This window comes from Podarcis muralis, chromosome 1, assembly GCF_964188315.1.
Source record: "Podarcis muralis chromosome 1, rPodMur119.hap1.1, whole genome shotgun sequence".
In the NCBI taxonomy this organism is placed as follows: domain Eukaryota; kingdom Metazoa; phylum Chordata; class Lepidosauria; order Squamata; family Lacertidae; genus Podarcis; species Podarcis muralis.
The window spans coordinates 84,368,772-84,396,316 of NC_135655.1; the positions used below are offsets into that span (position 1 = coordinate 84,368,772).

At 48.0% G+C, this 27,545-nt stretch overlaps 1 protein-coding gene across 8 annotated transcripts in view; it reads right to left on the reverse strand.

Moving 5' to 3' along the window:
* SPEG (striated muscle enriched protein kinase) overlaps positions 1-27,545 on the reverse strand; it is a 97,875-nt gene that overhangs the window by 20,264 nt on the left and 50,066 nt on the right. For all 8 annotated transcript variants that reach the window (XM_028741097.2, XM_028741102.2, XM_028741138.2 and 5 more), the window contains 16 exons: positions 22,013-22,273; positions 17,287-17,445; positions 16,282-16,471; positions 13,914-14,143; positions 13,106-13,225; positions 11,987-12,091; positions 10,815-11,021; positions 9,720-9,843; positions 7,551-7,723; positions 7,029-7,141; positions 6,221-6,389; positions 4,895-4,988; positions 3,758-3,958; positions 3,510-3,570; positions 3,022-3,099; positions 318-490 (listed from right to left, as the gene is read on the reverse strand). In XM_028741097.2, the coding sequence (XP_028596930.2) occupies positions 318-490; positions 3,022-3,099; positions 3,510-3,570; positions 3,758-3,958; positions 4,895-4,988; positions 6,221-6,389; positions 7,029-7,141; positions 7,551-7,723; positions 9,720-9,843; positions 10,815-11,021; positions 11,987-12,091; positions 13,106-13,225; positions 13,914-14,143; positions 16,282-16,471; positions 17,287-17,445; positions 22,013-22,273 (2,458 nt within the window). The remainder of the gene's footprint in view (positions 1-317; positions 491-3,021; positions 3,100-3,509; positions 3,571-3,757; positions 3,959-4,894; positions 4,989-6,220; positions 6,390-7,028; positions 7,142-7,550; positions 7,724-9,719; positions 9,844-10,814; positions 11,022-11,986; positions 12,092-13,105; positions 13,226-13,913; positions 14,144-16,281; positions 16,472-17,286; positions 17,446-22,012; positions 22,274-27,545) is intronic.

The following is a 27,545-nucleotide window of genomic DNA, read 5'->3' on the forward strand; positions in this document are numbered from 1 at the left end:
AACAAAACAAGCTGCACAGTCCATGACAGGGAGCAACCCTGATGCCTCTCTTGTGCTGACTCTGCCCCATGCAAACCAGCAATTGCAAGCCCAGGTCCAATTGAGTTTGTTCTTCCAATAGGCATCCCACAGTCCCAGAGAAATCTTCTGGACTACAGGTTAAGCAAGGGCCTATCCCAGGAATTCCTCCTCCCTGAAATTGCCCAATACTCAAGCTCAGGAATTCCCCTTTAGCTTTTAATTTCTCCTTTCTGGTGCTCCTTTCAGGGATGTGTGTGCACAGACATACATCATATTGTGCAGGTGCATCTGTTTACCAGACATCGGTGACACCGGAGACTGGACTCTGGCTGACAATCTCGGGGCCCACAAATTCGGGGGTGCCATACTTGCAGTACTGCAGCTCATCCGGAATCAGCTCTTGGGCATTGCCAAAGTCACAGATCCGCACCTGATCGCTGCCGGGTTCAGCCAGCAGCAAGTTTTCAGGCTGTGGGAAAGGAAAGTGGAGAGGCATTAAGGAGGTGCCCCGAGAAAAAGCTGCTAAGTAAGCGAAATAATTCACAACTCTGAAATGTGACAGATACTCACCCACAATAGGCACAGATTACAGAAATCATTCCCTTCTCCAGGGGATTCCCTACAGCCAACACTGCATTATTCACACCAGTGAGCTATGCTGTGGTCTTCAGAAAGGTGTCTAGCCCCTTTTCATGTCCACTACTTCCTCAATGTCATGCATGCTTGTAACTATTTCCAGCAATCTCCTGAATGGAGGAGCATGTGTGTTTATTGATCCCTTAGATTTGCACAAATCCAGAGAACTGTACCAGCAGGTCACATAAAAATTTTCAGTGCCATCCATCTCCTCCAGGTTGCATGGATGGAGATCGGAAAAGTGAACCACAACCTACCCTCCAGAGGTGGCACAACCAGGTATGGCAGGAACCTTTATCTGAAAAACGCACCCAGCCAGAGGTGAAATAAAAAGTGGCCGGTTCCTTTTTTCTCTCTTATAATAATTACAGGGTGGGGGAGCCCAGGCCACCTCTCTGCCATCAATTCTTTTGGTGAAGTGTGATATCGTAGGTGGGGCGGCATCATTTCTTATCGTGTCCCGTAGAATGTGCATACCTCCTGCCCCCATTTTCTTTCATTGTTTTGTGATATATGTGTGTCCTAATGGTGAGATTGTATACAAGGTGTGTGTCGTCTTCCTGGTGTTATTCCCATTCTGGACAGGGGATGGAGGGGTTCGTTCTTTCCTTTTCTCCCCTGTTTGGGGTTCTCTGTATACTATTCTGTACATTTATGTACTATGCGTGCTGGTTTACATGTTGTTTTGGTTTTATTGTACGGTTCTTGAAAAATCTCAAATGTGTTTCTCAGAATAAAATAACCAGACCCAATAATCTGTTTTGAGTAAGAGAACAAAACAGAGCTCACAATCCTTTCACACAAAAATCCACTCCTGGTTATCCTCCCACCCTAAAAATGTTTTTTCTTCATTTCAGCAGTATAATTAAGGGAGGGATGTGACAGGCACCCATTATCTGCACTTTCCGGAAACAACTGAAGACATTTTTGTTCAGACAGGCTTTCCCAGCTGGATAAATGGGTCTTTACCACAAGTGTCTACATTATAGGGTTTTAGTTTTGTTTTAAATGCGTTTGCTTTTTTGTGTTTTTAACTGTTTCTAATTATCTTTAGTGCACATCGTCTTGAGACAGCTGTTCAGAAGGCAACTGATAAATCAATGATGGCAATAATCATTTTGTTGCTGTCATTGTTAAACAATTGGGGAGTCAGAAATCCTTGCCAATCTACATCAAGTGACCCAGAAATCTACTAGTAGATCACATTTCCCCTTCTGCTCACCCTTACTGTAGTTTTAATAGAATTTAAACTATACACATATAGTTTTTTATTTTGAATCTGTAAGGTGCCTTGAGTCCCACCAGGGGAAAAGGCAGGGTATAAAACAACAACATACTATCGATTACAGGTACCTTGAGAACATCACTCTCTCTATTTAACAAGCATATATTATAAGGGGGTTCTGCCATCAACCTCAGGTTGTTTGGAATTTTTGTTCTCACAAGGCAGTGTGACACCTTTGGCTACCCAGGCTGGTTCTTACTCCATAAGCTCCCCAGAACCTCCTTGCAGCCCATTCATTAGCCCAGTGGAGATCTGGTGGAAAGCCAAGGATGTTAGGGAATTGAAAAGCAAGGGAGACAAGCCTGGGGCCTTCCAATTGTTTCTGCAATACAGGATAGCAGTTCTCACCAACACATTTCTAGAGCAAAGTCTAATTCCACAGCATCAGAGATCATATTAGTTTAGCCAGGGCAGGGCCTGACAGACAACAAAAGGACTGCTGCCCAGGAAGGAAGGAACACCTGCTGAGAGTCTGAGGGTCCTGCTCCTGCCTCTCTCCACCAGGCCTAGGGCGGGGCCTGAAAAAAGGACTGCTGCTGCCCAGCAGAGAGTACTGTTTACATTCTTTAAAAGTGCTTTTTAATTGTGTTTTTTATTTTTATTTTTAAAAGTAAATTGTTTTTAACTGTTTTTATATGTTGGGGTGTGTGTTATTCAGCTGTTTCTGTTGATATTTTGATTATGTATTTTGTGTTTTTTATATTGTAATTTTATCTTGTGAACTCCCCTGAGACCTGCGGATACAGGGTGGTATATAAATTTAATAAAGAATATCAAGGAATAATAATTTTGCTGCACCACACTAGGTTCCTTGGGAAGGACTGGTTGTTAAACTACTCTAGGAATCGTAGTTCTGTGAGGGGAGCAGCCTTAGCAAACTACATTCCCCAGGATTCTTTGCTCGGAAGGAAGCCATGACTGTTTAAAGTGGTATCGTAGTACTTTAAATGTATGACGGGGCCCATGATTTCAGTCTGTACAAAGGAAGAGTTGAAGCCCAACCCGGCTGAGCCAAATGCTCAGGGAATACAGATGAGGGCCAAGGCTGACCACAGCAGGACATGCCAGGGTGCACTCACCTTAATGTCAAGGTGCAAGATGCCATGATGGTGGAGGTAGCTGACACCCTCCAGGACCTGCCGCATGTAGCAACGTATCTGCAGGGGAGTAACCCAGCAACAGTCAGAGTAAGGTACAGTCAAAAAGAGAGACATCCAACTAGACACACACAGAAGGTGGGATTGGAGCCCAAACCACCAACTTGTCATTGCTATGGAAATCTGCTCGTCCTTGTCCCTGGTACTTGTTTAGCTAGGTTTTGGGTTTTTTATCTATTGCTTTTCAATCATTTTCAAACTCTATGGGTTTACTTTACCTGCTGCTTCACTGCCTGTACAGTTGTTTTCTTTTGCTGTGGTTTTTTTTATTATTGCATGTAAACTAATAGGAAAGCCATACAGGCTGAAAAAGGGGCGTTAATTCATTTTCTAAGAAATGAAGCCCTTCCAGGACAATGAAGATAAGATGGCCTTGAGGGCCTGTTCCCATGACAGCAGCCTGCTCTTACTTCAGATTCGCTCACAGAGGTCTTCCTCGCAATCCGCTCTAGCAGTTCTTCTCCTGTGCAGCTGTATAGTCCGTCAAGGGAAATGTCATGTAAGCAGAGACCCCACCCTGCCTGCTTCTTAAAAGCAGTGTCCTCCTAGGAGTCCCTCATAGCCATTACGAAAAAATAATATATATATATTTTAAATGGCCTACTGCCCTGGATACTGGGTCTCCCAACCACCACCAGATCTCCCCAATATAGGATACAACTCCATGACAATGATGATGGCATTCCTCTTCTCAAAAGCATCATGGAAGTAGACAATGCGTTCATGGTCCAGCTGAGCTATGATGCCAAGCTCACGGCGTGCTGATTTCTTAGCTTTGGCGCGGCACGGGATGAACTTGGCGGCAAAGGCCAAACCGGAACTCTTCTGGGTCACTCGCCGCACGTACGAGAAGGCTCCCCTGAGGAACAGCACAGCTCATCATGAGGCACCACCCAGACCCCTTCCTTGCTCTTCCCCTTGTTTTGTTGAGTTATGGTCATCCTGTTTTGACCTTGGCCCAGCTGGTCAAGGAAAGAGGTCAGAGGGCATGGCAAAGTGACTTCTCCTGTGAGGATGGAGGAGTGATGGAAAAGCAAAGGGCATTCTCGAGAGAACAGGCCCAGCCCCTGCTGTTTTCTAGTCCTCTCTAGAAAACTTGTTCTAAACCTGAAGGGAGAGGCCTCCAATTAATATATCAATTAAATGCTGGTAAAGCACAGGCTTTTACCAAAGCAACATGAGAAGTCTTGGTGAAAGGCTGTAATCCCAGAGCAAACTCCCAGGGTTGAGGCTGTGGCACTATCACCAGCAGAGTGTTCTGGAAGCCAGGAGGCTTTGCCACAGTTCAGGGACAAGGTGGTAGTAAGCAGGTGTCTGCTGCGTCCTTCCACGTGCCTGGGAGTGAGAGGTAATTGCCTGGGAGTGAGAGGTAATTGATTCAGATTAAATCCCCATATGTGAGCAAAGGTGGAAAAGCAGCAAGATGCTGCCACTGCCTTACTGTGTGAGCTTCTGACAAATGCACTGAGCCCCAGGGATCAGCAAACTGTACACCAGGGGGACAAACCTGGTCAACCCATGGGTGGACCTGTGTTTGTAAGTCTAACAAAACTCCTGTGGCCAAGTAGTGCATCCGTTCCTTTGCATGTCAGGATGACTGACCTGTAGCCCTGCAGACGTTGTTTTACTATAGTTTCCATCACTGACCATGTTGGCTGGGACTGATGGAGCCCAACAACATCTCCATGGTCACAGGTTTCCCATTCCTTTTTAAGGAGCCTTCAAGCCTGAGCCACCTCACACCAAGAGGAAGGCCCAGTATAACCTGCCTTATCTTCCCTGAGGACTCCCTCACCTGCCAATCTCCTCGTGGACATCGTAATATTCAGCCAGGCGACGAGCTGTGTGTGCGGCTTCTTCTGCCCGTGCGGCGTCAGCATCTGGCACAGCTAGAGAGAGCAACAGTGGGAGCAGCAGTGATAGATCAGGGGTATTTAGAGTGGGGGGGGGGGAGGAGCATAAGCAGCACAAGACCATGACTCCTCCTGTCCCCCTTTGACATTCACCTGGGAAGCTTCATCATCCTCATGCAGAGCTGACTCTTATCCTATTGGCCCACACTGGTACAATATTATGAGAGGAATAAGGATTGTGCAAATCTTTATGGGTTGTGCAAATCTTTAGTAGGAAGTCCATTATGAGAGGCTCCCTTATGGACTTGGGTTTAAATTAGTGGTTCCCAAATCTTTTCACCATGGACCATTTGAAAATTTCAGAGCATCTTGTTGGACCACTTAATCATTTTTCTGCCTCGTGTAGCAATTATGATGTCTTTCTTATATATTGTTATTCCATGGAATTCAAACTTTAATACAATAAAATACAAGATGAGAAATAAAAGAAGCAGTACAAATACAATTAAAAATCAATATCACTATTTAATGCAATGGGTGCGCCATTCCCCATCTTCAACCGCAAATCCACGGGCACACCTGAATGAGTGAATTCCTGGCTTAAACATCATTAGGGAGGGGATGAGCATCCGCATTCACACTCTGGATGTGTTTCCAAATTCACATTTGACAACGTAAGAACATGACAAGGCTCCTGCTTAATCAGGCTAAAGGACCATCTGGGGTAGGACTCTGTTCTCACAGTGGCCAACTGGGCACTGTAGCTCAGCAGTAGAGTACGTGCTCCACATGCAAAAGGTCCAAGGTTCAGTTCCTGGCATCCCCAGATAGATCAGGGGAAGACACCTGTGCTGGATTTTAGAAACTGGTCTGATTGTATAAACCAGTTACCAATGTTCCATGTAGGGCTCTTAGGCTGGAACAGAGCAGAGATGGTCAATATAGCTCCTGTGATGGGCAGGCAGTCTCTGGTTTGGTCAGGACCACTCTCAGTATGAGAGGAGCATGGCCTTCTGCCCTTGCCTAGTCAAGTCAATGGAATCTTCTGCCTCTTGTACTAAAGCCTCCAACTCCACCAACTGACCTCAGAGATACTGGGTTGGACAGCACACATGCCATCTCGAGATTTGAGCATTGCCAGTTGCAATTCTAGCCTTGCCTTCACACCCACCACGGTCCAGTAGGAGACCCACGGCCAACACTGCTTTTGCAGTCCTGGCACCCAACTAAAGCCCAGCAGCTCTTATGACTAGCACGATATCACGTACCTGCATGGACGACCAGCTCAGCCTTGCAAGACACTTCTCCAGCCAGGTTGCGGGCGATGCACGTGTAGACCCCACTGTCCTGCTCTGTAGTGTTCAGCACAACTAGCGAGCATTCGCTCTCCTCGTACACAAAGCTCAGGTGGTTGCTTTCCGTCAGGAGCACCTCATCCTATTGGGGATGTTTCATCAAGACAAGCCACTTGCAATCATCAGGCAGGCGGAACCATTTCATGTGGCAGGCTTCCCCAACCTGTTGCCCTCCAGATGTTCTTGGACTACAATTCCCATCATCCCTAAGCACAGGTTGAGGAAATCTCCTTTATGGTTTTCTCTTACTGTGCTGTTACAGGCCCAGTTTTCTTCAGGAAACTGTAAAAGGATCGAGCTTCTCTTTGAGACGCCCTGTCCAAGGCCCTTTCCTCAATTGATTCTCTTTCTGAACAAACCCAAGTGTCTCTACTTAGTTGTACTACTCAAGATGCAGGGAAAGAGAATATTAGGCAGGCCTTAATTCCACACCATTGGGCCTTGGCTATTCACATGAAAGGACAGAAGGCACATGCCCCGCTTCCAAGCACCTAGTCACTGAGACTCCTGACTATCTCATGTCAGGCCAAGAAGCCCTTGAGTTGGTTAGGATTGAGAGGAATCTGCTCCACTGAGGAGAAGGCCATGGCTGAGATATCATGGGCCCTAGGAGTTAAAACTGAGAGCCACTGACAGGGTGGACACAGTAGACGCATAGACTGAAGCTTAGGAACATCCTTCAGTCACAGGCAGCCTCCCCAAGACCAAGACCCACACTCACCTTGTACCACATGATGTCCGGGAGGGGTTTGCCCTCCACCACCACAGAAAACTGTGGCGTCTCGCCCACCCCAATGTCAATGTCTTCCATGATCGATTCAAAGCGGGGCGCCTCTGGGGACAGAAAAACACAATCTGTTGAAGCAAGGGAAGATCCACTCCCCTCCCTAAGTGACCCCAAAATAAATAAATTTCCCAGCTTAGTTCACTAAAGAAGCTGCATATCTTCCTCCCTCCCTCCCTCTGGGGAAGACCTTCTCCTCTGGCCTTGTGATATCCAGCTTATGTGAAAGCCTAGGACTGAGAGCAGACTGCTGCCCCTTGTGATACCTGGCTGTGGCTTGGGTGAGCCCTAAGTTTGCTTCCAGATTCTGGGAAGAGCTTAAAGGCAAGTTCTATCCTAATAAGTGAGGCTGTGACTCCATATATAAGGATGTGGGGCATGGTCGTCAGCGGAGACACGGCCGAGAGCCAAGACTGGGGATGAAGTTGGAGCATGTCAGGGGTTCTGGGCATCCCATACCTGCCAACTCCAAGCTGATGAAGCAGTGGTCATATCCATGCTGGTTGCTCACCTCGCAGGTCATTTCCCCCACATCCCCCCTGCCCACCCGGAAGAATCGCAAGGCGTGCTGGTCATCATCGGGCATGCTCATCTCCCAGCTGGCATCGCTGTCCTTCAGCACCACACCGGACCTGGCAGGGACAAGGCAGAAGAGCATGGGATGGGAGGCTCAGGGTTGTATTCAACATAGCGCTAAGTCAGGTGCCTGCTAGCAGCACAAGGATTACTGCTAGTACAAAAGGACTACCCCCCTGCATACTCACCCTTTATCTGTTCTAGGGGTTCTCCCAGGCTGGCTCCTTCTGCATGCCAAGCAGGTGTTCTACCACTGAACTATGTCTCTTCCCCAAAGTGGTGGGACCCATAGGGTGTGATTCTACTAATAGCTCAAGAATTTCCACTTGCACAATGGGAGTTAGTAGAAGACCACCTTCTAAATCCCACTACTTTGGAGAAGAGACATAGTTCTGTGGTAGAGCATCTGCTTGGCATGAAGAAGGTCCCAGGTTCATTCCCTGGTGTCTCCAGGTAGGGCTGGGAATGTTCCCTGTCAGAGATCCACAACCAGGTAGTATACACAACACTGAACCAGATGGATTGCCAGTCTGACTCGGCATAAGGGAGCCTCCTCTGTTGCACCCCTTTTGCCACTAGCAGTTCCTTGTCACCTTGCCTCGCCAACTGCCTCTGTGGCTTCATACCAAATCCAGGTTCCTCAGCAATTAAGAGCACAGCTCTTGCTTCTGTTCAGAATCGTAACACTGAGCTCCTGATGAGAAGCACGACATATTTCATGGGGGTGACTCATAACACAGCTCTTTTGATTAATTTGAAACATAAACATTAGCAGCATGAGGAGCTGTTGAGTCACACCTGAAACTAAAGTTATACAATATAAAAAATGTGTTGTAATTCCTTTTCATGCATATTCCAATAAATTAAAAGATGGTGAGAATGAATGTTCAGCCAAACACTGTATAACCCACTCAGTGCCGTAGGTTGCTTAAATTGTGACTATTTCATCCTTGGCGTCCACCTAAGATATTTCAGCCATATATCTGAAAGTGGGAACATGAGACGCACAGGTGTTTGCAGAGACCCATTAGGGTACTGTTAGGGGAGAAAGCAGGGAGCCCAAACTGTGGGTGGAGCCAGAGGCAATGACAGACAGAGCTAACTAATCCCAGTTTGGTACCCATCCTTCCTGTAAAAAGACTAAGGAGGAAAAAACTGAGAGCCAGTACCATCTCCTGGACTGTTTGTAACTACAAAGACAGACAAGTAGGGGCTGGGATTGATGGCAATCTGGGATTGTGGGGCAGCATCCCATTCTCCTTTTTTTTTTTTTTTAACCATTACAAATTGTTTGGTTTTATTCCCATTTCTTGTCAGAAGAGGAGTTTTCTAAACATATGGGTTGATATACAATGCTTCCCCTCCACTGACACAAGGCGTCTATCAGAGGAACTGAGAAGTGCGGCAATTTTGGGTAATTTGGTTGAGCCTTTGCGGTTCCCTGAACCGCCCCCTCAAAATCTTCTCCAGAGGGTTATAGGGCAGATTAGGTGGAGGGGGTGGGGTTCCAAAGGGGAGGAGGAATTGCCCAAAATTGCCTTCACCCCCTGTCCTATTTACAGATGCCTTCCGTCAGCAGAGGAGCATCCCATTCTTCTGATGGACCAGCCTCCACTGCAAAGACCTGTATCAGATAGGTGGACTCACCAAAGGGGACATGATTTGCCATTGCTGATTTCAACATTTGATGGCAAACCCAGGCTTGCCCTCCAAGCTAAGGACAAAATGGCCTTTAAATTGTGAGTCCTTCAGCGACATCAGATTTTCTGGTGAAATTATTCTACCTCACCTTGAGCCTGGAGACTAGGGTAGGCTATAAACAAGCAATGAAATAAAACACAGCAAAAGCCAAATACCTTCCTCTTAGAAAAAGTCCCTCCTTCGTTTATTTTTTCTTTCCCTTTCACCCTCCTCCTCCCTTTCCCAAAGATACAAGGCAGCTGTTCTCATCCCAGGTCTTAACATTGTCATGGCACATGCAGTTGACTCAACAGCCTACCAAGAAGTCTGTGAGCTGGATTCTATAGAAGTGTAACTTGGGAGCTTCCCTACCTTCTCCAGGTGACAGCAACCTCTACGTGGTTGAGGGTTACAGTGATGCTGGCCGGCTGCCCCTCCACCGCATACACCACATCCGGCTTGTCCAGGATCATGGGGGCCTCCGCTAGGTAAGGCCCTGCAAGCACAGCCACCATAGCAGACAACACAAGGAGGTCATTTTGCTGTTCTAGATCGGGAATATGGAACCTGTGGTCCTCCAGAGGTTGCTAGACCACAGCTCCCATAATCCCTCACCATTGGAAATGCTGGCTGGGACTGCTGGGAGTGGAGGCCAACTTCTGGAGGAGACACAGGTTACCCACCCTGGACCATCAGTATGTAGGGGAGTAGACAGATATCCAAGTTCTCAGCTAGCTAGGTTAGATTCCTGTTTTGACACATCAAACAGGAACCCTTACTTTGGGGGTTCACATTCCAGAGGCCATTCCTGAATAATTCCTGATTTATTGTACCCAGACACTGAGCCCGGAGCCGAATCTCCTCTAGCCCAGAATAAGCATTATGCCAAAAGTGCTCTAATATGGGCTCTTGGCCGCAAGGGGGAAACCCACTTCTAGCAGTTCTTTCGTGGGATTTTCAATGTGTATAGAGAACATGCCAAGCAAAGGATTCAGCAACTCTACTTCAACAGAGGAGCTACTACAAAGATGCTGGAGGTGGCAAGCAGTTCCCCCAAGGGAGAAAGCATTTATGGCTTTCTGCCATGGGCTCTGGAGAAACAATGGCATTGATTATATCAGAATCTTTATATTTAGGATTAGAACCCGAGTAAACCCTGCGGCCTAATTATAAGACTAGAAAGGAGCAGAAAGTTAGAAATGCAACCTTTCCTTCTGTTTTGTTATGGGCCTTTGGCTATTTGCTTCTGTCTGATTCTATCTAAATATGTTTCTTGTTTAACCACCAGAGCATCAGACTGAGACTGGGAAAATCTCATTTGCCCTCAGGCATCATCACTGCGGCTTGGGGTATGTGTGTGTGAGGAGACTACCATAGTGTCAGCTTCTTTTCCATTTCCCTCCTCCTAGTTCCACCTGCCCCCCCCCCCCGTCCTCTTCCCCTTCCCCTGCTTTGATGCTGCCTTACCACGATCAAGGAGCTGCACAGCCTCAGTGGGTGGAGAGGGCTTGCTATTAGCCTTGGCTGTAGCTGTGAGTACACGGAACATGTAGTGGATGCCCTTCTTCAGAGCCAGGACGGTGTAGCTGGTGTCATGCACCCCCGTGGCAATCACAGTCCAGTGGCTGCTACCCAGGACCTGCTGCTGGATGGTGTAAGTCACAGCTGCAGGGTCTGAGAACAGAAGAAGAGAACTTCCAGCAGAAAGCTAGTGAGGCTATGCATCATTTGTCCAGAGTCAGGACTTTGTGCTTTGTTTGTATGCCACCCCCCCCCCCCTCAATACTACAGTAGTGGGGAGGCAAGGAGCTGTCTGTGAGTAACAAGGATATCACAGGCTGTTGGGAAAACTGGATAATACTCACCCTCTGGATAGTTTCTCGCCCTTAAAGCTAATTGATGCCCTTTAGATTCACATGAACAACAGCTTTTGGTCAGCAACAACAGAAGTAAAACAGCAAAGTAAGTTTCTAGTCCTTATGGGCTAAGCAGGATATGCTTGGAAATGTGTGAGTAACACCACCTGAAATTTTCAGGTAGCTGTATAAGATTTGTGGTAAACTGTTTTACCGGCCTGCACATATTTTGTATACCATAAAGTATACAAAATAACAGCAATTGTGCAAATTGGCTTAATTTGCAAAATGCAGCTTTTCTGAGGCACAGCTTTGTATGTGTGGGATGTGTGTGTGTGTGTGTGAGAGTGAGTGAGAGAGAGAAGCAGATACACTCCTAACAACAACCCACCAGTGCTAGTGTGAATGCATTTTCCAGTCAGTGTATGCAAATGTGTAATGCCCCCTTTGCCTGCCAGCAGCACGCAGAGAGAGTGGGCTGTACAACACATCAATGGCAGCTGTCAGTGAGAGCGGGGGCCTCACTTGCAATCGCAGCACCAGATTGCGCACCCACCTGCCCAGTGACAACTGCCAGGCTGCCCAGCAGAGGAATCCAGTTATGTGGAATGGCCTGCCCTCTACGATGCATTTGCCCTACAGCAGGAGAGACTGGGGCACCAGCTCCTGCATCTGACACCAAATTCTCCCAATTGGTACCTCAAGCAGCTATTTCTTCACAGCCCAGCTCCTTCTCTACCCGGCTGCCACTACACTGCCACTTGCCTTCCTGGCCCTGCTTACCAATAGCTGAATCCAGCCACTTGGGCTTGTTCCATTTCAGAGTGACTGCTCGGCCAGTGACAGCAGCTATGGCTGGCGGGCCATCAGGGGGTGTGGGCACCACATCTGTAAAAGGCAAGCATGGAGGTGGGTGAGGACCCATCAAGAACACAGGGGAAGATGAGGAGACGGGGTAAATGTACACATTATTCCTTTAGAGCACATCTGAAGCATGTTATTTCCCTCCAAGAATTCTGAGCCCTGTAGTTTGTTAAGGGTTGCTGAGAATTGTAACAAAGTGAGGGGTAAACTGTAGTACCCAGAATTATTTGAGGAGCAGGGAAATGTGCTTCAAATGTGCTTTAAAAATATTGCGTGTACACAGACAGTATGCTCTGCTTTCTGATCAGGACCACCTTTGCCCCCTTCCCTAGGGGATTCTGAGGCTTGGGTACTTGTCTATGTTTTTAATTAGCGGGTGCTTAAGTCACTCTTTCTAGAGTGAGTTCCAGGACTCAATGATATTATGTGGTCTCCTACATGTTAAAGGTTCAAACAGCAGAGAGCTGGAAGACATCTGAAGCCCTCTATAGATGACTTTCTTGCTCCACCAGAAGATAGCTCCATGACCAGTTAAGAATGGAATCAGGCCCTTAGACTTCACATTTGCCATCCTGGGAGAGAATGATCCAAAATATTACAGAGGGGCATTCCACACTAGCACTGAGAAGATGTGTGGGGCTGCATGCCTGCAATGGGCATGACCAGAGGAAGAAGGAAAACAGGACCAGAGTCAAACATGACAGATCAACAGATGTGGCTCTTACCTTTGTCAAATAGGCTGCGTTCCACCCATGCAAAGGTCAGAACTTTCTACGCCAACCCACCCTCACAACTCTAGGCAAGTGACGGGCATTGTTATAGTTCAAGGACTATATTCTAGTTCAAAGACACATTCCAGCCATGCAAAGGCACTTGAGGGTATGGAGCAGGGCAAGTGTCCCAAGGGTTGGACAGAGAGGTCTAAAGGGTCATAGTCAGCCCTCAGGCCCAAGGTTCGCCATCCCTGGGCCCAGGCAAAGCACCTCATGGGGTGCTGATGCTGAACAGCAGCTCCTCTCACTGTTTCCCCATCCTTACCTGTGACATAGAGGTGAGCATAGCAGGTGGCCTTGCCCAGTTTGTTGGCAATGACACTTTTATAAACCCCGGCGTGGGCGTGACTGACAGAGATGAAGACCAAGCGATGCACATCCTTGTCTGCAATGGACGGCAGAAGGAAGGGAACAGAGAACACATTACAATCTTTGTACAAAGGAACAACCAGTGAGAGCCAAAGCATACAGGTACTGACATGTTTGCTAGGGAAATGATATTAGGGACATGGGGAGGGAAGGTGTAGTGATGTGGGGGGGGGGGGTAGAATCCTGCAACCCTGCCTTATTTTCACTGGGAAGGGCTCAGCAAATTGCCTCCCCAGCTCCAGCTGGTGCTTCTATATCAAGGTCAGTGTCAGAGGTTGGCACAGTCGGGCATCCCCTGTGACCTATGGCTCTGCAGAGGTCCCACTGCCAAGAGACTCAGGCCCCTTCCCCTTTGCCTCCTTGCCACAGAAACCTTCCTCTGGCTCGGGGGGGGGGGTGAGCTGAGCAAGGAAACAATGGTGGCAAGAAAGGAAAAAAAGAAGCTGCTCATATAGCCACCTATCCTCCAGCTCTTTACTGGGGAAGTACATCCCCCCCCCCCAAAAAAAAAAAGTCTGGAGGGGACCTGTTTCTTGTGCAAAGCAGCTCACAGATGACATAGATTACAATCACCGCAAGAACGAGGAGGAGGAAGAAAGAGGTGATGGGAGTGCACAGAGGCTGCCTGGTCCAAGACCTCCCTGCTCTGGATCTGGCCCTGTTTCATGAGGGCGCATGGGGGAAATGCAAGGAGAGAAGCCTACACTGCATCATCCTGCGATCATCAGTGCTCTCAATGCGCCGGCCCTTGTGGAACCAGGTGATGGCTGGGTAGGGCAGCCCAGCCACTTGGCACTCGAGCACAGCCTCCTTGGATTCCACCACGTCCAGGTCATGCAGCGGCCGCAGAAAGTCAGGCATGGTGAAGCGCTCCACTTCGCTCTCCCCTTGTTCCGGCTCCTCGGGGATAGAGGGCATCTTCTCCAGCTTGGAGCTGCAAGGCCAAAAAGGGAGAGGAAAGAGAGGTCTCAATCGAAGCAGCCAGCCCAGCCACAGGGCTGCCCTGCTCATGGGACTCCACAGCCACATCTCACAAAGGATCACAGCCACAGATATGATAAGTCAGAGGTATCCTATTGGAACAGGAAAAGCCATCTCCGCAGGCAAGCCATGATCAGGTTTCACAGATGCAGGCATGGTGGAGAAAAGCCATAGGGGAGTTTCTTGCAAACATTCCCCAGGGAAAACAAGCAGCAGATAAATGAGGATTGGGAAGTGCTTCCATTGTTACCAAAGGGAGATCAAGTGATCCCAAAGGAGCTGCAGAAGTATGAAACAAATGTGGATTATGGAGTGATTGCAGGGGGAAATTACTGATCAATATCATCCAGTGCTGGGAAATGAGGATCCCTAACTACTTGAGTTTGATAGTGACTATACAGAGATAAGGAACCATGCCAAGAGAAATCAACCAGGCAAAAGCAGCTGGCGAATATATTTCCTCCAGCTTCACAAACAGAAAACTGTAGGTGTATAGGGCAGGAAACGCCATACTTTCTTGGAGCAGTTTTTGATAGCCATAGGAAAATCTGCTGGTTGTATGAAATAGGTAATATATTGGATAATAAACTGGGAAATAACATACAGTACTGAACCCAACCCAGTTCAATCGCTTCAGGGTTTTGTCCACGCTTAAAGAGGAATGGAAAAACATTTGCCTTTAACTAAAGTTGAGATGTCTTTGCAATCAATCCAACAGCTTGGCTCTGGGGAGGGATAATGCTTTTCATTGCCCTGGAATAACCAGATAACTGCCTGTTTGCATGCAGTGCCAGGGATATCTGCTATTCTGCTACAACGGATTGACTCTCCCGGTCCTTTTTTATATTACATGTAATCGGTTCAATTGGCCTTAATATAAAATGCCTCTATTTTGTCTGGCTAATGTCCCTTGTTTTAAGCATGCTAATTATAGTTGCTGATGCATCGAAGGATTTGTGCTCTGAAAGAGCATGTGCACTTATAAGACCTGGAACAGGAATACAAGAGCGGAGTATGTTGGGAAAGACTGGTAAGGCCACAGGCAAAGCTGATTCTCACAAGAAGACGGCAAGAGCCCTCTGAGAGTGACTGTGTTTGAGGGCCACTCTGGTTTGGGCAACGAGCCAGGCTGTGACGGGGCCTGCATTCCAGGGAACTTCCTGTGAGCTTGGGTCAGTGAGAACAGAGGCCGGGTCTGGTTCTCATGAATACAGAATTACTCCCAGGTTGAGGAGTTTCCCCCTCATATTAGGATTGCTGGGCCAGGGTGGGGAGCAGCTATCACCACTCATATACAAATGTCAGTAAGGCAATGCATTTGAAACACAGAAGTTAATATCACAGAAAACAACTTCTAGCTGTTTATTGCCTGACATTAATATGGAACTTGGGGGTGGGGAGAAGCCACACTGTGTAGTCAAAAGCCAAAGAAAACAAACAGCATTTATTCCATTGGTCAGGACGGTTTAAAAATGGCCCAGGCCTTAAATGTGCCCTCCCCACAAAAAAAGATGCAGTGCCAGGGCACAGTGCAAGCTGAATTAGGAGGACATGGGTACATTCGCATAAGCAAATTAGCACAGGAAGATAGCTGGTGCCAGAACATTGGCTGTAAGAAATATTAAAATGCCCACAACTGACTGTGACCCAACACCTAAGGCAAGTGGTAGGGAACTTCAGGCCCAGGGTCCAAATGTGGCCCTCCAGGTTCTCTACCTGGCCCTTCGGTCTCGCCCCAGACTACTACCACCCCATTCCTCAGGCCCCAAGTGCTTTCCCCCTCTGACTGGAATATGTTCCTGAACTGTAAAAAATGTCCCTTGCTTGCCTGGAGAGAGGATGGAGAAAGGTGTGTGTTTGGGGGTGCAGAGAGAAAGAGAGAGAACACTCTCTGACTTTTCTGTGCCTGAAACGAAGCCTACTATAGAAAGGTTACCTACCACCCATGGAACCTTTCACCCCCTGAAAGGTTATCCATGTGCTAATGTGGTCATTGAACTGAAAAAAGGTTCCCTGCCCCTGATTTAATGGGATATCCTGCCATCCAGCTCTAGGCCCCATCCTCAGCCCTACCTTTCTCCTCATACTCACATCTGAGAGCTGGTTGCTGGTCTCGGCTCCTCCACATACAGCTCAGCGGTGCACTCGGCTCGGCCATGTTTGTTGGTGGCGCTCACTCCATACTGGCCCTCGTCCTCGGAGCTCACGTGCAGGAGCAGCAACGAGTACAGCCCGCCGTCCCGCTGCAGGCGCATGGTTTCCCCCTCTTGCACAGGCTGGCCTGCATCAGACACATCTCAGTCAGAGAGCCCTGGTCTGAAAGCAAGAGGAACCCAGGCAGGCTTTATCCTGAACGAAACCAAGCCTTCCACTGGTTTAGGGCCTGGAACGTGGAGGTGGCATCCCTCTATCCCTTGGGCCACGATAGGGAACAGAAATAAAGAGGGAGACGCCTTGCCCCGCCCCACCCCAGAAGAGTAGCTATACAGTACTGAAATTTATGACATGGGGTAGGTAGGCCACACTGCCCTACACATGCTAGTCTTGCTACAAATGTGGGAGAGCTCTTTTGCCAGCAACCGGCTCCCAGTCTGAAGAAGAGGGCGGCATCCAGCACAGCTCAGGATCCTGAATAAAAACTTGTAGATCAACTTTGTCATCCAGAGCAGCGGCTGAGTTCGTAGCTGGAAACAGAGTATGCAGAAAGGCCTGCTGTGCACTTGAGAACTGTGGACACTCCAACAAGACAGTGAAGAGAACGCTACAGAGGCATGCACATGGGTGCAACCCCAGCCAAACAGCATAGATACTGAGAGGTAGGGACTCTGTGCCCAGTCCTTAGGTGGACACATTTGACCATAATCAGATGTGCTGATTTCAATTCAAGAAGCTGATTGATGGTCTGCCCCTGCCCCCTCCTCCCAGTTGTCATGGTTTCCAAAAAGGAACGTGGAGTGGGGAGCAGCTTGACCCTGCGGCCTGATCTCTCTGCAACATCAAGGCCACCATGAATAGCTGGGCACCGATCCCACACTCTATTGTCCTCCCAAACCCTGTTACCCAGAGCCTCCTGTACTGCGAGATGGAGGCTATTACCGAAACGTGTCCAGGTGACAACTGGTGTGGGTTTGCCGCTGATCTTGCAGTCGAACCGTGCCATCCGCCCCTCTACCACAGCCACGGCCTCCAGCTTGCGGGTGAAGAGTGGCTGCTGCGAGGGCAAGACCGTCAGCTTGGCGCTGCATGTCAGCTCATCTGCAAGGCACAGCGAAGGGTCAGCTACAGTGGAAGGCCCTGGAGAAATCTTCCCTTCCCTTCCGAAAGCAGCCTCAGTGTCATGGATGGAAGGCACAGTAGGGGAAGCAGCTGGCAGCAGATTGTGTGACTGGACTGCTATACCCTTGGGCATGGGACGGTTGCGAGAAGTTGTGAGCAAGGGAAATGTTGGGGGCAAAAGAGCAGGAAGGAAGTTCTTTGGGCATAGGGTTGGAGTTATTAAGGAAGAGGAGAGTTCATAAGCCAATTGCTCCTGCTTCTTTCTGGGCACTGTCTTAAAGCTGACCCTGGCTTCCAATTCTCCATTAGATCCTAATGCTTGGAGGTAGGTTATTTTTATGATTCATTTACTTATTAATGCAATATAATTATTTGCTATTCTTCCTTGTGAAAATTCTTGCTAATCTTTTGATAACACCTTGAGCCAGTTTGGCTAATATCTTGTGAGAAAGCAGCATACAAACAAGCAGGCGAATGAATGAATTATCCAACTTTTTAAATGGTTCTGCTCTTCTGCACTGAATGCCACTCTTTCTGATGCACAGAAATGAAACAGGGAAAGGTGCGCTCTCGCGCTCTCTCTCTCTCTCTCTCTCTCTCTCTCTCTCTCTCTCTCTCTCTCACACACACACACACACACACACACACTGCTTTATCTCCAAACCACAAAAATCCTCAGCTGCTGAATTTCTGCATGTCAGGTTGCTGTTAAAGGCACAGGATCCAGGCTAGGGTGTGGGTAAGAGGAGAAAGTGGCAACAACCCTCCTTAGCACATTCCTGCAAAAGCTGCCAGCCTCTGTTCAAATCACTAAGGAAACAGAATCTAAGCCCCTTTGTATGGGTAGGCGTCAGGTTTGCCAGTTTCCCTCCCCTCCTCTGCAGCTCCCTCCAACATCTGTTCATTGGCTTTGAATCTGTCATCTGACAGGGCTGTCAGAGGATGTACTTGAGCATGTCCGAGTCTAGGAGAGAGGAGAATGTAAATAAAAGTCATTTGCCTCCCAAATCAGGTTGCCACTACTACTGTGCAGGCCTCTCTAATAGTGACAGCCACTGTACGTAGTGTCATCATTACTAAGACACTGGGCACTACCAGAGGTGGGTTTAATTTGCAAGCAGATTGTTGGTGATAAGTACCGTATTTTTCGCTCTATAAGACGCACCAGACCACAAGACGCACCTAGTTTTTGCAGGAGGAAAACAAGAAAAAAATATTCTGAATTTCAGAAGCCAGAACAGCAAGAGGGATCGCTGTGCAGCGAAAGCAGCAATCCCTCTTGTTGTTCTGGCTTCTGGGATAGCTGCGCAGCCTGCTTTCGCTCCATAAGACGCACACACATTTCCCCTTACTTTTTAGGAGGGAAAAGGTGAGTCTTATAGAGCAAAAAATATGGTACAACCCCGAAAGGTAAAATTGTATTTTTTGTTGCCAGTGATAAGCACTTCTGGGCAGTGTTGGCTGGTTCCCATTGGAATTGGTGGGGCAGATGGGAAGGAGGCCCAGCAATTGGTGGAGCCAGAGCCAGTAACAGGCAGAGTCAGCAAATCCCCCATCATCCTCCCTGCTTCGTTCTGCAAGGGAAACCCTGTTAAGTCTAAGGAGGAGGAGACTAAGGAGGAGGAAGCCAACAGACCATTTTGCCACCTGGACAAGCAAGCCAGTGAGCAGTGGGGATTGGCTGAGTTTGGACTGAGGCTGGCAGCCCAGTGCTCCATTCACCCTATTGGACCAGCCTCCACTGCTTGTGGGGATTTTCTCCCTCAGGTGCAAATATAACTTGTCTCGCCTTGCTAAGCCGCTTGCACTGAAACAAGGTGCTGTTTTTAAAGCCAGCCCCACCACTCCTGCCACAAAGAGGTGATTGTGGCAAGAAATGGGTAACAAGCAATGCCATTCCAGGCCCTAACTAATCCCACACCACTTAGGGAATTCATCCAAGCCACTGAACAGATTCCAAAGGGGTCTGGGGTGTGTCTGAGGCAAATTAAATAGGACTGCTCAGCTCCTTTCTCTCATGGAACTCCCGGTCTGGGGCTAGAACTCTGGTGCCTAGCTAAAAGCACCAGTGGAGTTCCTTATTGCAACTGTTTGATAGCAGAGTAGCTGCGCATGGCCTTGGGTGCTAGAGGGCACGACAATGACATAGCATCTGAGCGACAAACAGGTTCAAGACTGGGTGCAAACTCTTAGGGGTATGGTGATCCCCTTCCCTGGAAAAAGAAGAAGGAGGGATTGGATGTCTTCTGCTACATACACACCGTGTCTTTAAAGCACATTCAAAGCACATCCCAAGGATTCAGGGAACCGTCACAGAGCTACCATTCCCAGTACCCTTAGCAAACTACAGTTCTCAGGATTCTTTGGGTGAAGGAAAGGTGCTTTAAGTATGGTTTGTACACAGCCTTCTTTTCTGAATGTGAACTGTGTGCTCATATGAGCATAGGGTGGGGGCTTTCCCTTTGCCCACTTTTGCAAGCTAGCCGCTCCGCATGTAACCTCTCCACGCACGAAATGACCTTTTCAGCCTGGCCACATAAAAGCAAGCAAGCAAGCAGGTCTGTGGAGGTTATTCTTGGCTGTATTATTTATCCTGCCAGTTCAGAAGCTCGGTACATACCTAAGGTATAAGGCCTACTATATTAATATATTTCTTTCCTTCTATGCTGAAGCTTCTTGTCCCTTAATACAGGTCCAGAAAGCAACTCTTAGCTAGGGTCTCAAATTCAGGATTGTAACCATGAGAGGACTGGCGCGGCCACACAGTTGCATCCTTTACTATACCTCTTGCCCCTTTGATTCCCTGCCCCCCAATCCATAAATTGCCCAGGAATTTATCTCAGTTCATCAGTCTGGAATGTCTTTTTATCTAACACCAACTCAAGTGCACTGTGTTTGAGAACACACTCTACAGTGAAAGCACATTTAAGGCAAATGACTTCACTCTCCCACCAAGAATCCAGGGAACTGTAGTTTGTTAAAGGTGCTGGGAGTTATAGCACTATGGGGGTAACCTACAGTTCCTAGAATTATTTGGGGGAAATACATATGCTTTAAATGTATGGTGACTACTGAGCCCATAGATAGCTCTGCATTCGAAAGGAAATGGGGAAGCTCTTCTCTACCCCACACCCTAAAAACAACCAGGTGTCTGTTTGGTCCTTGCAGGAGAATTGTAATGAACTAGTACCATAGAAATAAGACTGGCAAGGGAATTCCCACAACATGCCATTATATTTTTTGTGCTGTTTATTTGGTTTTCTGTCAATTGACAAACGTTCTGATTCAGCAGGAAACAGCGGGTTTCCCCAGGGAAAGTAGGAGGACAAAATGAAACCTCTCAGACCTGTGATTAGAAATCATGGGACAAAGAAAAGTGTGGATTGGCCCTAACTTGTGCTGTATAACCCTTGGCCATTTGGACAGCAGGCTGGGCTCTGGTAGCTGCTGCTGTTCACCCCGTACGGGAGTGGTGACATATTTCATGTTGTTAGGTGATTTCTCCACTCCCATGACCCACTTTGCATGAACACTTTTAGTATTCTTATATTTGTACTCTTTTTATTGAATTTGTTATTGTATTTTAAGTCACTTCAGGATGTCCATAAGTAAACTAAACTAAATTTGTTCTGCAGTTGCCCCTATCCAGTCCAGCTGCCCTTCCCCAGCCTTGATATATATATATATATATATATATATTTGATTTACTAAATCTGTGATGGATACAACACTATACACATCTATTCAGAAACAAGTCCCACTGAGTTTAATTTGTAGGACCTTCTCTCAAATGGGTACACAGACTCAGAGTTGGAAGGGACCCGGAGGGTCATTTAGTCCAACACCCTGCAATGCATGAATATGTAATTGTCTCTTACAGGAATCAAACCTACAACCTTGGTATTATCAGCACCACACTCTATAACTAACTGAGCTATCCAGCTGAACAAATCTACGCAGAAGAAAGTCCATCAAGTTCAATAGAAAGCGCTCCCAAGTAATGTGCGCCTAGGATTGCAGTCTCAATGCGTTTTCTAGGTAGCAGGGAAGCAGATAGGGTGGTGTGAAGGTTCTTACATTGGTTTAATGAGGCATGCCAGCCCCCAGGGCCTAAGGCAGCAGGCTATTCATGCTTCCTGCTTTAGTATAAGGAATGAATTGTAACACTTTAAACATGTGTGCCTATTTTGAATGGTCAAATAATTATGGAATCTTAAAACTTCAGCATCACAGAGACACCATTCCCCCACCCAATTATATCAGTGCAGTGATGACCCTGTTGAAAATAGGGTTGCCAGCTGACCAGAAAAAAAACTGAGCCCAACCTGCTCTCGTGCCTGTTAGAGCACCTGAATATGGAGGAACAAGCAGGTTAAGGGTTTCAAGGGATGGAGATAAACATCACCTATTTATATATGTTCATCACACTGCTATTAAAGGCACTGTTACAATGGTTGGTTGAAGGTGAGCAGCCAGTTACAAGCATCCCCTTCTTGCTCCTGGACCACCTTGACTTCTCCCAGTGCAGCATTTCCTCCTTCCTTACCTTTAGCTGTGCTAAGCTTGCACGTGTAGATACCACTATCATCCTCATGCACAGAGGTAAGCAGTAGCTTGCACTTGCGCCCATCGAAATGCATCTTGCACTGGAGCAGAGCAGGCTGGAGCAGGCGCCCCCGCCATAGCCAGTCCACATCCACATCAGGTGGGCCAGACACCAGGCACTCGAAGAGAGCTGCATCCCCAGCCCCCACCACCACGTCCTGCAGGGGAGCCAGCACTGCCAAGGACTGGGTCTCAGGGTGCACTGGGGAAAAGGAGGGGAGGGGGAAGGGAGGAGGAAACGGAAAAAAAGAGAGAAAGAAAGATGCGTCTCTGAGCAATGGAACAAAAACAGGAAAAGATGCAGGGCACAAGGTGGGGGAAGCATGTCGTGAGTATTCATGGCTAAGTGAGATTGCCAAGCTGGCCAACATCTTGTTGATTGCCAGCAAGAGTAAAGGGTGCGATCCCTTCCCCATCCCTACTGTTAAGTGTCATGCAGTACTCCGATTCCTTTGGTTCAATATTCTCATAAGGATAATAATGCTAAGCTAGATTAAACTAGCAATGACTGACTTCAGTGTGCTGAAACTTCACTCACTGCATTTCTGGCTATGTTCAATGTCTATTAGTTTCTTCAATTGTATAAGTATTATGAACAAAAAAACCCTAGGGCTTCTGCACTCTCCCAGAGTAGCTCTGAGGCATGGCTAACTTTCTACAAGAGCTGCACAACTCACTGGGGGTAACTAATACCATCACCTTGACAAATAACTTTAAGCTGCTCAAGATGCAAAGGAGGAGGAAGCATATGTATCTTGCACTGCCTGTTCCTCCCCTACATCTCAAACACCCAAAGCCACGATAAATGCTGAATGGAAAAACCTGATGCAATAACTCTAGTTCTAGTGCTAAACCAGGATGCAAGACTAAGAACTAAGGAGAAGGAATAAGTTGCTTCCCCCATGGCCCAGTGTCATCTTTCCTCCACACGTCAGGGAACCAACGGCCTGTAAGTTTTGCACACTTCAAACTACCAAGTTAAGACAAATCCGAGCAAATACTTCTGTGTGTACTGTGTTTAATACTTCAACAAAATACTACTTGAGGCTGGCAACCCATTAACCACTGCAACCAGGAATGAGTAGCAGGAGAGAGGAAGGCAGCCATATTCAGAAGCAAATTAAATGTGAATGAAAGAATGATGGGGTGTGGAGAACACAAGAGCAGGATATTGGGGTAAGAAGGGGACGTGGGGAAGAGGGAGACAGGGGTCTGCGCTAGGAACAAACCACACAGCACTTTTACCAAACAAAACAGACTTTATTTCTTCTACAAAAAAGGGGTTCACTGTAGCCCAGCCCCTGTGAGACCTTCCCAGAGCGGGGTGGGCACAATGGTAGTAAGAGACTGCATCCCTGGCCTCCTTCATTAAAGATGCTCCATAGCCCAGCAGGCTCAAGTCTAGTGGGGTGCCATTATTTCCCTGAGCCCTCCTCCATCCCACACAACTCAGGGGCAAAGGTCCCTTCCCAGTGAGCTTGTGCTGTCCAGACTTCGTGCAGATAAGGACGCTGCCTTGCGTAAAGCTGAGCATGTAGTCTTCTGCCCACAGACACCTTCTTGGATTTGAGGGAAAGCAAGGCCTAGATTGGGCCTCCTCCTTCCAAAGCTGCCTCGTTTTAGTGTGTGTGGTCCATGGGTGAGCAGCACAAGCCTCTAGAGAAGCTGGCCAGGGAGCAGACAAGTTAGTGCTCTGCCCCAGGCCCCTGGAAACAGGAGTGTGCAAACAGGGGCAAGAAGAAGACATGGACACATGGAAGAAACAGAGAGCACCACACATTGGCCACAGTTCAGGCCAGACAGAAATGGATGCCGGCACGGGGATTAAACACCATCAGCACCTAGAGGTGTAACGCCTGGGTACAGGCACAGTGCCCACCACTGAGATTATATGCTCTAGAGTGGATCACATGGAGACTCGATTGTACAGAGAGGCTTCCTGCCCACGCACTAAGGAGATGCCACAGATTGGTTCAGCTCACGCAGCTAAGGGCAGCCCAGAACTACTCTCCCACCCACAGTGGCTCACTCCTCCAGCTGCAGCCAGGCCCTGTGGGTCCAGGTGAGTCTCGGCGCTGGCCATCCAGTGGGTGGGGGCAGGAGCCAAGCCTTGCCAGTCTGGTTTGTTCAGTCAACGCTGGGAGCAGAGGCAACTGCCCAAGTTGTCTGGCTAGAGCGGCCCAGGGGCCAAGCAGTACCTTAGCTCACTCCCCCTGTACAGACAAAAACACAGTCAGCAAGCAAAGGGTTAGTGTAGCATGGTGGACACAGAGGCAAAGCACAGACAAATTCATACATGCCTGGTCAAAGCAAAGGGTTTGCCTGGCAGATACACAGATGTAGACACTGTCTGGCAAAGCAAAAGAGCAAGCACAGTGCATTTACACACAGACACACACTCCCATTTGCCTGACAGTGTCCCCTTCTTCCCAAGCCAACCAGTCCAACACTGAAGCCAGGCAGAACCCATTATAGGAAGTGTCAGACTCTTCTTCCTATCTAGGTAAAACATGCCACCTGGGAACATTCTGCAGATCCAGTGATCCTAGGAACAGACCCTGCAAGTCCTGTTCACTCAGGACCTGAAAACAGCCCTGCCTCTATTTCCCTAAAAGGTGATGCAATAGGCCAATCAGAGGGATTTGCATTCAGAACAAGGAGGCAGCAAGAGAGGCTGATCAAAGTGGAAAGGGCACCTTTTAAATGGGTATAGGGGAAAGAACCAAAAGTCCCGCCAGTCTGAGGTGAGCCAATACTAGCATATGCCCTCAGCTATCAATGACAGAGAAAAATACAGTGCTGGTTCCTTCCAGCCTGCTCCAGTTCCTCCCTACACAAATCCCACTCAGGCCCATATTAGGCATTATGGGGTCAGGTAACAGAGGCTGAGAAGGGAGCCTCTCCTTTTACTAGATGTAACCAGCATGGGGATAGCCTCCCATTTAGGCTCACAGGCACTCTAAAGAGATGCCCATGTGGACAGGAGCTGGTTGCTCCAGTGCCAGTCCTACCATTAAGCAAAGCGAGGCAGCTACGTCAGGCAGGAAATGCTGGGGTGGCAACAGCCCCACTACAACCATTCTGCCCGAGTCCTATCAACTAGCCTGCTCTGCGCCCTGTAAAGCAACCTGCAGCCCTCAGGTACAGTGGAGGATGCTGCCCCGGCATCAGTACTGAAGAGGTAATTTTACTGTAAGTGGTCAGATTCTGTACATGGAATGGGGAGGCACATCCTGCCTTTTGTCTCAGGCAGCAAAATGCCTGGGGTTGCTCCTTCACCTGGTGGTAGTGACAATGCCTGGCGCATTGCCCCATCTGCACTATACATTTAAAGCAGTATCATAACACTTAAGCCTTAGCTTCCCTAAATAAAATCCCGGGAAGTGTCATTTATTAAGGGTGCTCAGAGTTGTTACCTCTATTCCCTTCACAAAGCAACAGTTCCCAGAGTGGCTTAACAATTGAGCCCTCTTCCTGGCAAACTCTGGGAATAGTAGCTCTCTTGAGGAGAGTAAGAGTTTCCTAATACCTCACAGCAACCTTGACAAACTACAGTTCCCAGGATACTCTGAGGGAAGCCATGGCTGTTTAAAGTGTTTTGAATGTATAATGCAGATGGGCCCTAGTTTCTGCTGGAAATGAACTGGAAAGGTGGCAGACCACCACTGGGACCCAGTTCTGGGTACCACAGGGTGGGGGGGAAAGGCAGAACCAAGCCAAGAAGAAAAAAGCATAGTAGGATTGAGGAGTCAGGGAGGAGTATACTGAGAGCTGGTGGTAAAACTTGCTGCTGCTCATTGCCCCAATGATTAGCGTGGAAGCCACTGGCAGAGACAGAGGCTGTCTTTATGGGAATGTGGGAGCAGTACATTGGTATACACAGCCATCAGGCCCCCTCAGTGGGCTATCTCTCTCATCTCTTTCCTTTCTGAGCAGAGGCTCACGGTTCCTTTCTCCAAAATTCCACAGCAGCTGCCACTGTTTCAGCTCAAGGTGGGACGGGGGAGGATTGGGAGAACACAGGCAGTTGGTGCTCGGTTGCTAAGCAACAGCTGAATGCTCTTCTTCCCATCTGGAACAGGCCTCCAAAGGGTCTCAAGGCAGTTGCGCTTGCCATGCTCAGAAGAAGGCAGGGCTCCCCAGGAGAACAAGCCTAGCCTAGTGCAGGGACGGTCCAACTTTTCTTACCTACTTCAATACGGAACCTGCGGGCCGCACGCTGCCTTGTTGTGCCTGGGTGGGGGAGAGCGAGAGGCCAAAATTTGACACCTCACCCCGCAACCTCATGCTGCCTGGGCTTTGGGAAGGAGGCGCAAGGCCTTGGGCAGTCTCCTAAGGCCCTTCCAGCTTCTTCTCAGAGCTGAGAAAGTGCTAACTTTCTGACCCTGTCAGAGCCCTCACACTTCCTTCCCAAAGCCCAGAGCCTTTGGGAAGGCAGTGCAAGGGCTGGAAGGGTGAGAGGGTGTCAAATGTTGTTGAGGATTGCCAAAAAACGGCCTTGTGTTGGACTGCCCTAGTGGCTAGTGGCTCAGAGCATGCCCACAGAGCTGAAGAGTAGTGAAGTGGGTGGCCCACTTAGCCCTTTCCTCTCTGTTTATTCACACACACTGTCCCCACCCACAGCTTTCCCACCCATGGGCGGGTGAAATTTTGAGTGTACAAATAAATGGAATGGAGAAAAATGAAGAAGCATCCCCTTCCTGTTGCTGTTCTTACTAGGGTGCTTTCAGATGACTGGTGCTAATTAGCATTCACCCTCATTTGTTTACAGGAAGATTAGAGGATGTTGGCTATTTAATGAACATTCATCCTGATTTGTTTGTGGGAGGTTAAATGATGTTGCATCATTTAAGCAAGTGTTACCCTATACTACCCAGTGTGTTTTCCCATCACTTTCCTTATTGGAAAGAGTCCTATCTTTGGGGGGTGTAGAGACCTCCCAACCAACTATAATTGTGCAACCTGAATTTCCCAGTATGTGACTGAATCCCACCCAAAGATAGACTGGGAGCACTCCTAATCCCAGCATCAAAGGCTGATCTCAATCCCAGCATCATAAGCATCCACTATCCCAAAACGAAGTATCTCATCTAGCTTGGCCCCATTCCCTCCTTCCAGGGGTCCCCAGTTCTAAGGAGGCAAGTAAAATTCCCAGGATTCTCTAATGAAAGTCATGAATAGTGACAGTCCAAAACATTTTGGTGCCTGAGGCAGGAAATCCAAATGTATTGATTAATTAATTTGTTGCTTTTTAACATTACTTAATAGCTGCTACCAGAGGTGGCACACCTCACCCTATCCATGCCACTTAAAATGAAAGAAAAACCAATATAAGCTTGTAGCATAGAATAATGGTTTAGCTTACTGTTGATTTTAATTAGTTTTAAATGTTTTCTAAGTACCTGTTTAACTGTCATTTATTTATACTTTTAATATTTCTTTTTTTTTTTTTTTTTGGTCAAACAGCTTTGTGG